This window comes from Saimiri boliviensis, chromosome 3 (assembly GCF_048565385.1).
Source record: "Saimiri boliviensis isolate mSaiBol1 chromosome 3, mSaiBol1.pri, whole genome shotgun sequence".
Taxonomy (NCBI): Eukaryota; Metazoa; Chordata; class Mammalia; order Primates; family Cebidae; genus Saimiri; species Saimiri boliviensis.
The window spans coordinates 37,868,189-37,883,662 of record NC_133451.1 but is presented as its reverse complement, the minus strand read 5'-3'; the positions used below and the strand labels follow the sequence as shown (position 1 = coordinate 37,883,662).

General features: G+C 39.4%; 1 protein-coding gene and 1 long non-coding RNA gene across 6 annotated transcripts in view; one reads left to right on the top strand and one right to left on the bottom strand.

Moving 5' to 3' along the window:
* WDR19 (WD repeat domain 19) overlaps nucleotides 1-4,728 on the bottom strand; it is a 111,528-nt gene extending 106,800 nt beyond the window's left edge. For 2 of the 4 annotated variants that reach the window (XM_039468118.2, XM_074396022.1), the window contains exons 1-3: nucleotides 4,606-4,714; nucleotides 1,256-1,347; nucleotides 527-592 (exon numbers count right to left, since the gene is read on the bottom strand). In XM_039468118.2, the coding sequence (XP_039324052.2) occupies nucleotides 527-592; nucleotides 1,256-1,347; nucleotides 4,606-4,611 (164 nt within the window). In that variant the 5' untranslated portion in view covers nucleotides 4,612-4,714. Of the gene's footprint in view, nucleotides 1-526; nucleotides 593-1,255; nucleotides 1,348-4,605 lie in introns of all 4 variants that reach the window. The other 2 variants (XM_074396023.1, XM_074396021.1) reach the window with 2 other exon arrangements.
* A 225-nt stretch (nucleotides 4,729-4,953) lies between these two features.
* The window catches only part of LOC141583984 (uncharacterized), a 60,516-nt gene continuing 49,995 nt past the window's right edge, over nucleotides 4,954-15,474 (top strand). For both annotated transcript variants that reach the window (XR_012516821.1, XR_012516822.1), the window contains exons 1-2: nucleotides 4,954-5,114; nucleotides 10,088-10,165. This is a non-coding gene — a long non-coding RNA (uncharacterized LOC141583984). The remainder of the gene's footprint in view (nucleotides 5,115-10,087; nucleotides 10,166-15,474) is intronic.

The following is a 15,474-nucleotide window of genomic DNA, read 5'->3' as shown; positions in this document are numbered from 1 at the left end:
GAGACTAACAGTAGAATAACTAAAATAGGTAGTGATTACACTGAATCATTAAAAATGCTTCAATTATGCTTAGTATAATCTAGAATGATTTCCTGAAAATAGATAAAATCTTTACCGTTTACAAAGTTACGCAAAAAGTAAGGGTTTTCCAACAATTTGTTAGAGATGAAAAACTAAAGTAGATATAGGTTTATCTTATCTGCATATACATACACTAAGATTTGTTTATAATTTAAAAGAATTCCTTCATGTGGACTCAATGCTTTCACATGGTCTGACTTAAAATCTTGCCTTAAGGCTTCCCTGTGAGTATTCATAGATAGAATAAATAAATGGGTGTTTATAGACAGAAACTTTAATTTGTCAACTATATCTCTATATATTTCACAATTACTTATGGCTAAAAAAATCCCTTTGCAAGTGGAAAAAGCAAAAGATTCTATTTGATTATAATTTTAAGGCAGTATTTTTAAAATATGTTAGGCAACAAAGCTTGACAGGTTTTTTAATCTACTTCTGTACTTACCCAGGTAAGTTAATTTCACTTCTTTTTTGACCATGGCGATCAAAGATTTTCACAATATGATCAGCTCTGAAAGCAATTGGAACATAAAGATATGATTTAAAATTTTTTTTATTTTGGGGAATGGAGTCTCCCTCTGTCACCCAGGCTGCAGTGGTGCCATCTCGGCTCACATAAACTTCTGCCTTCCAGGTTCAAGCAATTATCCTGCATCAGCCTCCCAAGTAGCTGGGATTACAGGCACCTGCTACCACACCTGGCTAATTTTTGTGTCTTTGTAGAGATATGGTTTCACCATGTTGGCCAGGCTGGTCTCAAACTCCTGGCCTCAAGTGATCCGCTTGCCTTGGCCTTCCAAAGTGCTGGAATTACAGGAGTGAGCCTAAATGTTTCTTTCATTTATCTCTGGATATAAAGGTGCCATCCAAGTGATTTCAGTGTTTTCTCCTGATAGTTTCATAATCTGTATCTAAAAAGTTACTACCAGAGAAAAGGTTCTATGAACTTTGATGTTAATGGAGATTAATATATTCCTTTTCCTAACATACAACTGTTACACCCAAACTTTTACTGAGGCCAGGTTCACTTGAACCTGGGAAGCTGAGGTTGCAGTAAGCTGAGATTGGGCAACAAAGCTAGACTCAGTCTTAAAAAAAAAAGTAACTTTTACTGAGTAGATGGTGTTGTTACATGGGCATACAACCATTGTTTACAACATTCATTGGTTCTTACCCTGTTACTGCAAGGTAGTTTCCTGATGTTTTTTGCCAGGAAAACTGTATTGGTGCACCAAGCCAAGTCTTTTCTAGCAGTGAGAAAACACGCTGAAACATAAACACAGTTTTTAGTATTTTCAAAATACACAATCAAGTGTTGATTAGAAAAGATATCAAAACGTGGTCATAAAAACAGTAGGATTCAGGATGGTGAGGATTATGTTAGACCTTAACCAGAAATTAACAACGAAACCAACAAAACAAGATCAACCAAGCAAGCAGCCAAACATACACAACTACTAGGTAAATTATAGAGCTCAAGATACAGGAGAGCCTTTATTGTAAAATTTTTTGGCTTTTTAATGTTTCTGAATGTTAATTTTATAAAAATGTGTAAGTTTTAGTGTTTTATAGATGTTAAAGATTAAAATAATTGAAGCCTGAATTTAGTTAATTATCTGTGGCATAGATTCCTGGTGATTAAACCAGACAAAAATTCCTATCTTAAACATGATAAAAATACAAAATATCTTACTCCTTTCAACATTATTTTCTTCCATTAGTTTCATTAGTTATATTTACATCATCATTAAGTGTTTAACCTGGCTACTGGGTGAACAGTGTTACCAAATCAAACTCTTTCTGTTCATTGAAACAATCTAGAAACGTGATCTCCAATATGGAGGCTACAAATATAAGTAATCCAAACTTAGCTATGCTATAAATAAAAAACATGTATCAGATTTCAAGACCGAAAAGAGAATGTAAACTATCTCATTGATAATTTTTATATTGATTACATGTTGAAATAACATTTTTGATATACTGGGTAAGATAAAATATGTTATTAAAATGAATTTTACCTGTTTTCTTAAAAAAATTTTAATGGCCACTAAAAATATGAAATTACATTGGTTCACTACATTTATAGTACACAGTGTTGATCTAGAACATTTAGGAATATGAGTTTGGGTGAAAAAATTTAGATTTTAGTATTAAATTATAGATTAAGCAACGATGCACATATCTAGGCATATAAGTTTAGATACTATTACATGAGACTTAGTCTGTTCGGCAACACAAAACTCTTCTAATGCTTAAAATTAAATACAGCCTGGCCAAGACGGCGAAACCTCGTCTCGACCAAAAATGCAAAAAAATTGGCTGGGCATGGTGGAGCGTCCCTGTAATACCAGCTACTCGTGAGGTTGAGGCATAAGCATTCCTTGAACCCAGGAGGTGGAGGCTGCAATGAGCCGAGCCACTGCACTCCAGCCTGGGCGACACAGCGAGACTCTATCTCTAAATAAATAAATAAATAAATAAATAAATAAAAGTGAGACTGTCTTAAAACAAATACAAATCAGTGTTTTGTGGGTTTTTTTGTTTGTTTGTTTTGTTTTCTGACACAGTTTTGTTCTGTTGCTCAGGCTCTGGAGTGCAGTTGCACGATCCTGGCTCACTGCAACCTCTACCTCCCCGGTTTAAGCGAGTCTCCTTCCTCAGCCTCTGAGTAGCTGGGATTACAGACGTGTGCCACCACGCCCGGCCAATTTTTAAATATTTTTAGTAGAGAAGGGTTTTCACCATGTTACCCAGGCTGGTCTCGAACTCCTGACCTCCAGTGATCTACCCACCTTGGCATCCCAAAGTGCTGGGATTACAGGCGTGAGCCACTGCACCCTCTTCCAATGAGCATTTTACACGGTAAAGAAGAAATTCACCTCTATTGAAAGTAGAGGTGGACTGTGATCATGGGATATTTAAGTTTTGTAGAGCATGAAGAAACTCATGAAGAAAGAATACTTGGCCGGGTATGGTGGCTCACGCCTGTATCAGCACTTTCGGAGGCTGTGGCGGGTGGATCATGACGTCAACATGGTGAAAGCTGGTCTCTACTAAAAAAGCATCTTGCTTTTACAATTTTCTGACTACTTCACCCTGGAACCCCTTCTTCATACAAGGGAAAAGTCCTTAAACTTGAATTTCATTACCTTCAATGGCAGACTTGCCTCTAGCTGTGATCTCATATTATTTTTCTTCAGTGGAGTTCTACAAATGCTCCACATACTGTGCAGAGAAAATAGTGCTAGTTTCATAACCAAAAAACCAAGATTTAAATTTTGTTTGTTGCTTATTAGCCGTAGGGCTTTAAGTCAGTTGCTTAAATTGCCTCCAGCAAAAAAATTTCAACTGTAAATCACAAATAATATCTCTTCACTTCTAGTATTTCATAAATTGTAAAGAGCTTTAGAAATAGGGATGGGAGTTAGGATTACTGGTCCATAAATTCCAATTTCCAAACTAACAGTCACGAAGAAGCATGAGGACGTCTAAAATAATTTATTTTTATTTTTATTTTTAAGATGGAGTATCGCTCTGTCACCCAAGCTGGAGTGCAGTGGCGCGATCTCCACTCACTGCAACCGCTGGCTCCCAGGTTCAAGTGATTCTCCTGCCTCAGCCTCCCGAGTAGCTGGGACTACAGACATGTGCCACCACGCCCAGCTAATTTTTGTATTTTTAAGAGACAGCGTTTCACCATGCTGGTTAGGATGGTCTCGATCTCGTGATCCGTGATCCTCGTGATCCGCCCACCTCAGCCTCCCAAAGTACTGGGATTACGGGCGTGAGCCACCGCGCCCGGCCTGAGGACGTCCAAAACAATTTTAAAATTGAGACTTCCATTTCTTTGCCAGAGCAGAGCAAGGGAAGGCTGCTGTGATAAATCACAAAGTGGGGTGGAGAAGAAGCCCAAGCCTAGAAACCGTGCGTGCAGAGGATGAGGCACATGAGAGTGAGACCTCCGCGTGCGGGTGCAGATTTCTCGTCAATAATGTACACTCGCTAGCAAGTGATTGGACTGGTCACAGGCAATGCAATTTGAGATTGGTCTTTGGAAGGCTTTTCATTCTTTTTAGGGCGCTGGGCAGCTGCGCGGGTTGCCAGGGGTTTAGCCCCAAGAAATGAAGTAGCTCGTGACACCGGATCCAGCCAACTTCGCCGCGACCCTCCAAACGCGTTCACTCGACCCGTTCTTTCCTCGTGCGAAGCTGCGGTATCCTTAGATCCAGTCCGCTCATTTCGGCTAGGGAGGAGTTTCCACTTTCCGCACCGCTTCCACGGCGTCTGCAGTCCCAAAAATGAGAGGCCTCTCTCTCCGCCCTTTCCTTTCCTCCTATTTTCTTCCCTTTCCCTCGTCCCTTCAACTTCGCCCCCGCCCTCTCTGGCCGCTTCGCTCTCTTCCCCGTTTCTAAAAAACTCGGGAGGAGGGAGAAGGACAGAGATCCTATTTTAAAAGCGACCAAGGGACAGTGGTCGTGCTTTCCCGCCCCCCACCCCCCCGAGGATTTGTAAGTTATTTACCTTCATCTCCAGGCTCGAGCTGCTACGCGAACTGTGAAGTACGCAGGCGCACCGGGTCTTCACCAAGCAGGTTACCGCGTTCCCGTCACCCAGGAGACCGCGCGAGCAGCGACCAATCAGCGAGCGCAACTGAAAGGCAGTGCCTCGCGGGGCCGGGCCAAGAGCACCGCCCTCTGAGAGGTGGTCGCGAGGTGGAATGTGGCATCACGTGACACCAGAGACTAAGCCCTGGGAAGTTGGGCGTTGCGAGGCCTGGCACAGCTTCCTGACTGGCTCTGATTGGATGAGATCCGGAGATTCTTCCGGGGGAGGCGGGCTTTGTAAACCCTTAGAGGCGCGTGCGTGTTTTGGACCGCGGTAACCAACATGTCAGGGGTGGCAGAAGGGTGCGCGGAGAAGCTGAAGGGAGAAAAGACCCAGAATGTTGGATTAAAGGAGGCGGGCTCAAATTGACTTATGTGCCAAATACTTCTACACAGTCTACGCGAAGAGGGATTTGACGAGCTCAGGTGTATCTTTTTTTCTTCCAGGTTTCTGGGATAGAAGGAATGAGGCATAAGACGTACAGTAGTTTATTTCAAGGTAGAGTTCAGTTTCACCAAAATCTTTTTTTTTTTCCCTTCAATTTCAACAAAATGTGCTAGCTAACCTGGGCAGGAAAAATGAGCTTCAATAGTTTTCCTTTAGAGTTTGGACCTGGCAGCTTCTCCCCAAGTATAATGAATGCCCTGTCGTATGTTATTTGTGCTGCTTTATTTATAGCATGAAAGTGCTTTCTTTTGCCCAAGCGTCTGAAAGTGTCGAAACAATCTATCTTTTGCCTTTCTTTTCAACATCAGGTGGGAATCTGATTGGCTTAGAGAAAGTTAATGATTTGAAATAACTAATGATGGATGTTTGCAATCTTTTTTTTTTTTTTTTTTTTTTTGAGACGGAGTTTTGCTCTTGTTACCCAGGCTGGAGTGCAATGGCGTGTTCTCGGCTCACCGCAACCTCCGCCTCTTGGGTTCAGGCAATTTTCCTGCCTCAGCCTCCTGAGTAGCTGGGATTACAGGCACGCGCCACCATGCCCAGCTAATTTTTTTTTTTTTTTTTTTTTTTTTTTGTATTTTTAGTAGAGACGGGGTTTCAGCATGCTGACCAGGATGGTCTCGATCTCTTGACCTCGTGATCCACCCGCCTCGGCCTCCCAAAGTGCTGGGATTACAGGCTTGAGCCACCACGCCCGGCGAATGTTTGCAATCTTAAGTAGGGTGCTGTGCGTTTGCACTGGGGTTTTCGGTTATGTTACAGGATAGGGGTCCGAATTCAGACCCCAAGAGAGAGTTCTTGGATCGCGCACAAGAAAGAATTCAGGGCAAGTTCTCAGTGCAGTGTAAAACCAAGTTTATTAAGAAAATAAAGTGGTGGTGAAAGGAAAGCTGCTCCATAGACAGAGTAAGACATTAATGAAAGTAAAGGAGGAATGCACCACCCTAGGTATGGTGGTTGTATATATGGGGAGATGTGCTTTGCTACAAGGGTTTGTGATGAAGGATTAATTTCCTTAATTATTTTGCAAGAATCATTATTTTTAAGCAAAGTTATGAATGCCTTTGTTCTCCAGATATCTGGATATTGGGCACACCCAGGTCTGGGTCTGTTTTAGTAAACATTATTAATTTGCTCCCTTAACCGTAAACATCTAGAGGCTAGGAATGTGTACCTCTCTGAGGACGCAGCCCAGCAAGTCTTAGTCTCATTTTCCTAGCCCTCACTCAAAATGGAGTTGCTCTGGTTCGAATGCCTGTGACAGTTAGGTTAATTCCTTAAATGTTTACTGAAAGATTCCTCTGCTGAAAAGGTAACCATTTAAAAATAGGCCAGAGCAATCAGTTCTTAACAAGACCTGCTCTCAGGAGAAAGTATTTTACCAAAGCCTAGTCTGCTGGGGTTTTATTAGAGCCTAAACTACCTGGGAAAAGGGAAAGGCCCAACTCCAGCCTCTATAAACTATCCTGTTCCACTTAAGTGTGGAAGATTAAGAAATGGTGGCCAGGCTCAGTGGCTCACACCTGTAATCCCAGCACTTTGGGAAGTTGAGGTGAACGGATCACTTGAAGTCAGGAGTTCGAGACCAGCCTGGCCAACATGGTGAAACCCCCATCTCTACTAAAAATACAAAAATTGGCGTGGTGTGGTCGCACATGCCTGTAATCCCAGCTACTCTGGTGGCTGAGGCATAGACTCGCTTGAACCTGGAAGGCAGAGGTTGCAGCGAGCCAAGATTGTGCCGCTGCACTTCAGTCTGGGTGACAGCTAGACTCCATCTCAAAGAAATAAAAAGGAAGTACTGGTGATGCTCACCATCCAAGAACACAGGCTCACTAAAGGCTGAGGCCTAATCATAGGACTATAGAACACTTGCTCTATCCTGCACCTTACCACACACCTCTAAAAGCCTACTTACCAGGATTCCTTTTATCTAGTACATCCCATCTGGTGTCTTAGTTATTCTCTATTGCTTATCACAGAATACATAAAACTGGGTAATTTATCAAGAAAAGGAACTCATTTCTTATAGTTATGGAGGCTGAGAAGTCCAAGGTCAAGGGAGTGCATCTAGTGAGATCCTTCTTGCTGGTGGGGACTCTCTGATGAGTCCTGAGGCAGCACAGGATATCACGTTAAGGAGGCTGAGTGTGCTAATGTTCTAGCTAAGGTCTCCTTATAAAGCCACCAATTTCAGTCCCATGACATTTTGTATTTTTAGTAGAGATGAGATTTCTCCATGTTGGTCAGGCTGGTCTTGAACTCCTGACCTCAGGTAATTCGCCCGCCTTGGTCTCTGAAAGTGCTGGGATTACAGGCGTGAGCCACCATGCCCAGCTATATGTTTTAAATTAAAGCATAAATTATCAGTATTGTTTGAATAACCCCTAAATAATTCATTAACCTATTAATCCGTGAATCCATGAATGAATCCATTCATGCAACGGGGCACGCAGGATCCATTTGCCTCTTAAAGGCCCCACCTTTCAATATTGCCACGTTAGTGATTAAGTTTCAACATGAGCTTTGGAGGGAACATTCAAACCATAGCATCCAGATTTCAACAAAAAGTTATAAGGCGTACTAAAAGGCAGAAAACAGAAGAGACCGAACAAGCAGGAGAACCAGAGTCATATATAGCAGGAATGTTGGAATTACCAGACAAGGGCTTTAAAAAAACTGAGCTGGAGGTAGTGGAAAAAGTAGACAATATGCAAGAGCAGATGGAAAATACAAGCAGAGATAGAAATTCTAAGAAAGACTCAAAAAGAAATGCTAGAGATAAAAAACACTAACAGAAATGAAGAATGCTCATGATTAATTTCCCCCAAGTTCATGTCTGACAACAAATCACACATCCTGGAAGCTCAGGGAACTCCAAACAGGATAAATGCTCAGGAAACCACACCTAGGCATATCATATTTAAACTTTGGAAAAGAAAATATTTTTTGAAAATGATGAAAGAAGCTGAAGGGAGGGTGGACATTACGTATAGAGGAGCTAAGATAAGAATTACGAGGCAGGGAAATTGCTTGAACCGTGGAGGCTGAGGTTGCAGTGAACCAAGATCATACCACTGTACTCCAGCCTGGGCAGCAGAGTGAGACTCTGTCTCAAAAAAAAAAAAAAAAATTACAAATTACATTGAATTCTCCTCAGAAATCATGAAAGAAAGAAGAGAGCAGAATAAAGTGTTTAAAGTGTTGAAAATTTTTTTAAAGTCCACAGACCTAGAATTCTGTATCCTGTAAAACTATCCTTCACAAGTGAAGGAGTCCACTCCTCACTGATTAGATGCCAGACACCAAGTGGATGTGCACACCTCATTGATTAGTTGCTAAACACAAAATGGCTAACTTTGGTGAATGGATCTTGACCTACTTTTTTCAGACTGGAACTACTTCTTGCCATGCACTTTCCTTCTGACTCAACAGTAAAGCTACTTTAGCTCTAAGTGTTTTGATATTACAAGGATGTAGTGGTCGGTTATCAGATCAAGACTTGAAAAAAAGTATTTTATGTAAACATTATTTGGGGGTTATTCAAACAATACTGCTGATTTATGCTTTAATTTAAAACACACCGCTGAGCGCAGGGACTCACGCCTGTAATCCCAACACTTTGGGAGGCTGAGGCTGGCGAATCACCTGAGGTCAGGAGTTCAAGACCAGCCTGGCCAACATGGAGAAACCTTATCTCTACTAAAAATACAAAATTAGCCAGGTGTGGGGGCAGACACTTGTAATCCCAGCTACTTGGGAGGCTGAGGCAGGAGAATCACTTGACCCTGGGAGGTGGAAGTTGCAGTGAGCCAAGATCACACCATTGCACTCCAGCCTGGGCTGGAGTTAAGATGCTGTCTCAAAATAAATAAATAAATAAACACATACATTTTTGCAGAAACAATTGAGAAATGTTTTTGTGCACGAATGATGAGGAAGTCGGTCCTGTACTATGAAGGAAGTACAATTGTTTCATGTAGACTTAAAAATTTTTTAGTGTATTTCATGGCCAGGAGTAGCAGCTCAATCCCATAATCCCAGCACTTTGGGAAGCCAAAGGTGGGAGGTCTGCTTGAGCCCAGGAATTTGCGACTGGCCTGGGCAACAAAGCAAGATGCCTTTGCTACAAAAATAAAAAATAAAATATAAAAATTAGCCAGGCATGGTGGCATGCACCTACAGTGTTAGCTACATGGGAGGCGAAGGCAGGCAAATCCATTGAGCCTGACTTCAAGGCTGCAGTGAGCTATGATCATGTCACTGCGCTCCAGTCTGGGTGACAAAGTGAAACTGTCTCCAAAAAAAAAGTGTTTTATGTCTTTTATACTGTTTTTAACTAAAGTTATAAAAATGTTTCCAACAAGTTATCTCTCCTATGTTTTAAGAATCTAAACTATATCAGTGAGTTGATATAAGGATGTTTGCAGCTTTCTAATTAGTACTATAAATCTATAGTACTATAAAGAAGAGAACATCCTAGTATACAAAATAATGTCACTGTTTCAAATCAGTCTAGACCAAAAAAAAAAAAATTAAAATTTTCAGTCAAAAATGAACATCTGAAGAGAAAGTAATTCCTCCTTAAAAATAAAAGTATCTTCAAAAATAGAAAAAAATTTAGAATCATTTCATAGTCTAATTGCAATATGTCACTAACAGATGGTAATTCTTCTCTTGGGAAAAAAGTAAAAACTTTGATACAAAAACAAGGTAAAACATGTAGATGCACACATGGTATTACATATAGACACTAAATTATATTTGTCATTAAGCTAATTTTTAAATTAAAATCAAAGATTTTAAAAAGTGAAGAAGTAAAGACTTTCTTAGATGCACACACACACACACACACACACACACACACACAAAGTTGAGAGAATTTGTTGTCAGTAGACCTGCCTTGAAGGAAATGGTAAAAGAAGTTTTTGTTTTTGTTTTCTTTTTACAGAGAAAGAAAATGATATATTTCAGAAACTCATATCTCCATAAAGAAAGCAAGCAAGCATTGGGAAAAGAATAAATGAAGGTATAATTAATTTTTAAAAAATATTTAATTTAACAGGTAACAGTTTGTTCTGAATAGTAATAGCAACAATGTATTCAATGACATGCTTATATATAAGGGAAATTAGTGAAAACAATGATTTAAGGAATGGGAGGGAAGAAATTAAAATATTTTATTATAGGTTACTTATATTACCTATGAAGTGGTAAAGTGTTATTTGACAGTGGACTTGGTAAATGTATATTGAAAAGTATAATGGATATGCTAAGAAAGGAGAGAAGATGGAGTCAAATCAGATGCTCAATTAAAAGGGCCACAAAAGGCAGGAAAAAAAATGTAGAAGACAAAAATAAGAACGAAGAACAAGTAGAAAAGAAACCATGCAATGTCTGATCTGAAGCTACATGCACTTACACTGGAAATCAATAACAGAAAAATTGCTGGAAAATCCCAAAATACATGGAGATTAAACAACACACTTCTAGATAAAACGTGGATCAAAGAAGAAATCTCAAGAGAAATTTAAAATATTTTGAACTAAATGAAAGTTAAAATACACTTATTACAATTTGTGGGATGTGGTGAAAGCAGTGCTTAGAGGGTTTTTTTTTTTTTTTTTTTTTTTTTTTTTGAGTTGTGCTCTTGCTCTGAAGCCTAGGCTGAATTATAGCTCACTGCAGCCTCAGAACTGCTGGCTTTGTGCTACATTCCCACCCTGGCCTCCCAACATGCAGGGATTGATTACAGGCAGGAGCCACCATGCCTGGCCAAGATAGAAACATAGCATCAAATGCCTATTTTAGAAAAGAAGAAAGCTCTAAAAATTAATAATCTTACCTTCCACTCTAGGAAACTAGAAAAAGAAAATTTAAATTCAAAGTAAGAAGAATAAAAGATATAATAATAATTAAAGCAGAAATCAATAAAATTGAAAATAGCAATCAATAGAGAAAATAAAGAACACCAAAAGTTGGTTATTTGAAAAGAGCAATAAAATTGACTAGCCTCTAGCTAGGCTAAGAATAAAAGAGAGAACACTTAAAAATTCCTAATGTCAGCTGTTTTATTATATTCATTACTAATGAATAGCTTGTATCTATTAAAAAATCAATAATTAATAATTTTTTAGGCTGGGCACAGTGGCTTATGCCTGTAATTCCAGCACTTTGGGAGGCTGAGGAGAGCAGATCACCTGAGGTCAGGAGTTAGAGACCAGCCTGACCAATATAGTGAAACCCCATCTCTACTAAAAAAATACAAAAATTAACCAGGTGTCTTGGTGGGTGCCTGTAATCCCAGCTATTCAGGAGGCCGAGGCAGGAGAATTGCTTGAACCTGGAAGGTGGAGGTTGTAATGAGCCAAGATCATGCTACTGCATTCCAGCTTGGGTGACAAGAGTAAGACTCTGTCTCAAAAAAAAAATAATGATAATTTTCTGAAAGAGATAGCACCAGGTTCTGAGGTGTTCACTGGTGAATTCTACCAAACATTTAAGGAAAAAATTATACCAATTCTCTGTAGTCTCTTTCAGAAAATAGAACCTGAGGTAATCACTCATTCTATAAGGTCAGCATTACACTAACACCAAAGCAAGACGAAGAAATTACCAGAAAAGAAGACTATAGACCGATATCTCTCATGGCTGTAGATATAAAGATTTTCAACAAAATGTTGGCAAATCAAGTCCAGAAACATATAGAAAGAATTATATATCATAACCAAGTGAGATTTATTCTAGGCATGCAAGGCTGATTCCACACTGGAAAAACAATGAATATAATCCATCACATCAACAGGCTAAAGAAGAAAAGCTATGTTTGTGTACCAATAGATGCAGAAAAATCATTTGACAAAATCTAACACTGATTCATGATAAAAACTCTCAACAAACTAGGAATAGAGGAAAACTTCCCAACTTCATAAAGAATGTCTACAAAAAAACCTACAGCTAACATCATACTTAATGGTGACAAAAGAAAAAACAGACAACTTGTACTTCATCAAAATTAAAGTTTTTTGCTTCGAAGGACAACATCATGAAAGTGAAAAGACAACCCGTAGTTTGAAAGAAATAATTGCAAATCATATATCTGATAAAATATGTATATCCAAAATAAAGAAATTTTACAATCCTAAAAGACAGCCCATTGAAAATGGGAAGATGATTTGAATAGACATTTCTCCAAGGAGGATGTAAGTGGCTGATAAACTTATGGAAAGTTTTCAACATTATTAGTCATTAGGGAAATGCAAATCAAAACCACAAGATACCACTTCATACCTACTGATGGTTAAAATAAAAAAGGCAGTGACGATTGTTGGGATGTTGAGATATTGAAACCTTCATACATTGCTGGCAGGAATTGGAAATGGTGCGACCATTTTTGGAAACAGTCTGGCAGTTCCTCAAAATATTAAACATAGAATGAACTTAGCAGTTTCACTTCTAAGTATCTACCCAAGAGAAATGAAAGCATACATCCAAAAATGAATGATATGCTAGCGTGCATAACAGCATTATTCATAATAGCCCCAAAGTGAGAACAACACAAATGTGTATCAATTGATGAATAGATAAACAAAATGTGGCAAATCCGTATAGCAAAGTATTATTCATCAGTAAAAAGGACTGAAGTATGTGCTGTAACATGTACCATGAGACGAGCTTTGAAAAGATGCTAAGTGAAAGAAGCCAGGCACAAGAGGCCACATACTGTAAGAATTCTACTTATACTGTGCATCCCAAACAGATAAATCTGTAGAGACAAAGTAGTTTAGTGGTGTGTGGATGTTTTTATTCTGGGGAGTGATGAAAATTTTTCTAAAATTACATGGTGGTGATAATTGCACAAATTTGTGAATATATTGAAGCCACTGAATTTCACACTTTTAAATGGTGGATTTTGTGGCTTATAAATTACATATCAAGCCGTAAAAATCTGGCAGCTACACTTCATAAAACATAGGTATTATGATTGATAAGGGAGATGGTATCTTTTAAACTCTCAGAAGCAAACTTTGGTTTTTATACACAAAAGTAAACTGGTTAAATTTTATAGCACTTTTGTATAGCAAAGTCATCATTATCATAGATATTGTAACTCATGTGACTTTAAAAAATATTAATGACAAGCAGTTTCAAAATGTCAAAACTTTTTTTGACAAATTTATCCCTACCATGTGTCAAGTGTTACTAATTTGCTAAGAGTATGCCAGCAGTGTGGCACGAGAAAGTGCATGTGATCAGGGGGTATGAAAACTGCGTATGATGAGAAAGGGTATGAGAAGCATCTGTAATCAGAGAGGGTATGAGAAGTGTGTATGATCAAGAGAGGGTATGAGAAGCGCCTGTGATGAGAGAGGGTATGAGAAGTGCCTGTGATCAGAGGGTATGAGAAGTGTGTATGATCAGAGAGGGTATGAGAAGTGCCTGTGATGAGAAAGGGTATGAGAAGCGCCTGTGATGAGAGAGGGTATGAGAAGCGCCTGTGATGAGAGAGGGTATGAGAAGCGCCTGTGATAAGAGAGGGTATGAGAAGTGCCTGTGATCAGAGAGGGTATGAGAAGTGTGTATGATCAGAGAGGGTATGAGAAGTGCCTGTGATGAGAAAGGGTATGAGAAGCACCTGTGATGAGAGAGGGTATGAGAAGCGCCTGTGATGAGAGAGGGTGTGAGAAGCATCTGTAATCAGAGAGGGTATGAGAAGTGTGTATGATCAGAGAGGTTCTAGAGTGGGGGAACTGAGTGCTTATATAACAAGTTTTTTTTTTAAGTATGAAAGAATGTGGTTTCATTTCTCAAGGTCATGCAGATATCATATCCACATCAGTTGTTATGAAGTCTGTGACAGTACAACCTGAAATGGAGTGTGTGCTATCAGAAGAATTAAAATAGCACATTTAAGAAGCAAGTTTCAAGCCTATATTTGTGGACCATAAGAACAACAAACTTCCATCTGCCAATGGTAGTGTTCAGTAGGGCCAACTGATAAGAAAGCATGTAGTAGCATTTAAAAATAAATTTGGCCTGGCGCAGTGACTCACACCTGTAATCCCAGCACTTTGGGAGGCCGAGGCGGGCACATTATGAATTCAGGAGTTTGAGAACAGCTTGGCCCACATAATGAAACCCCATCTCAACTAAAAATACAATAAGTTAGCTGGGCATGGTGGCGGGTGCCTGTAATCCCAGCTACTTGGGAGACTGAGGCAGAGGAATCACTTCAACCTGGGAGGCAGAGGTTGCAGTAAGCCAAGATCAGCCACTGCACTCCAGCCTGGGCAACAGTGTGAGACTCTGTCTCAAAAAAAAAAAAAAAAGAAAAGAAAAGAAAAGAAAAACTGTTGTTGTACAACAGCAAAATTTAATGGTCTAAAGTAATAACCACTTTATTATTTCACAGTTCTGTAGTTGACTGGGCTCTTCACAATGGCTTTTCTCCTCTATGTGATGTTGGCATGGGCTCCTGTCATTTATGGGCTTGATTAATTTGGAATGTCCAAGATGGCTCACTCAGATGGCTGACATTTGATGTTTGCTACTGGCTGCTGGTGGCTGAGAGCCCACATAGAGCTATTAACCAAAGCTTACTTACATGCGGCTGCTTCATATGTGGCCTCTCCATGTGGCTTGGGCTCCTCAGAACATGGTGGCTGGATTCTGAGAGAGAGCATCCCAAGAGTGAGCTCCAAGAGGTAATATTGGAAGCTGTCAGTTGGCATGATGCCACTTCTGCCACATTCTTTTGGTTAACCAGTTCACAGATTCAGCCCAGAAATAAGATGAAGGGAAAACTGCTCCACCTCTCAACCCAAAGAATCACAAAGAATTTATGGTCATTTAAAAACTATCACAAATACCAACAGAAATCAGAAGCAAATCACAATGCAACCAGTTCTAATTTTAAACAGATAATGACCAGTAATTTTTCTCAAGCTGCAAAGATTCAAAACTATGCAATTCACTCATTTTAAAGTTCGAGACCTAAGTTTTTCTTTAAAAGCTTCATTAAAAACAAATCATAAAATTACTGCATAGAAAGACCCGAGAATAATTAGATTTAAACATAAATAGTAGGCCGGGCGTGGTGGCTCACGCCTGTAATCCAAGCACTTTGGAGGCCAAGGCAGGTGGATCACCTGAGGTCGGGAGTTCAAGACCAACCTGACCAACATGGTGAAACCCTGTCTTTATAAAAAAATAAAAAATAAAAATTAAAAAAAAAACGTAAATAGTATAAAATACTGGTTTTCTTTCAACAAAGAATTTTTAAAAATCAACGATATTATTGTGCATAGTACATTTGTTTTCTTTTAACATGTAAAAACA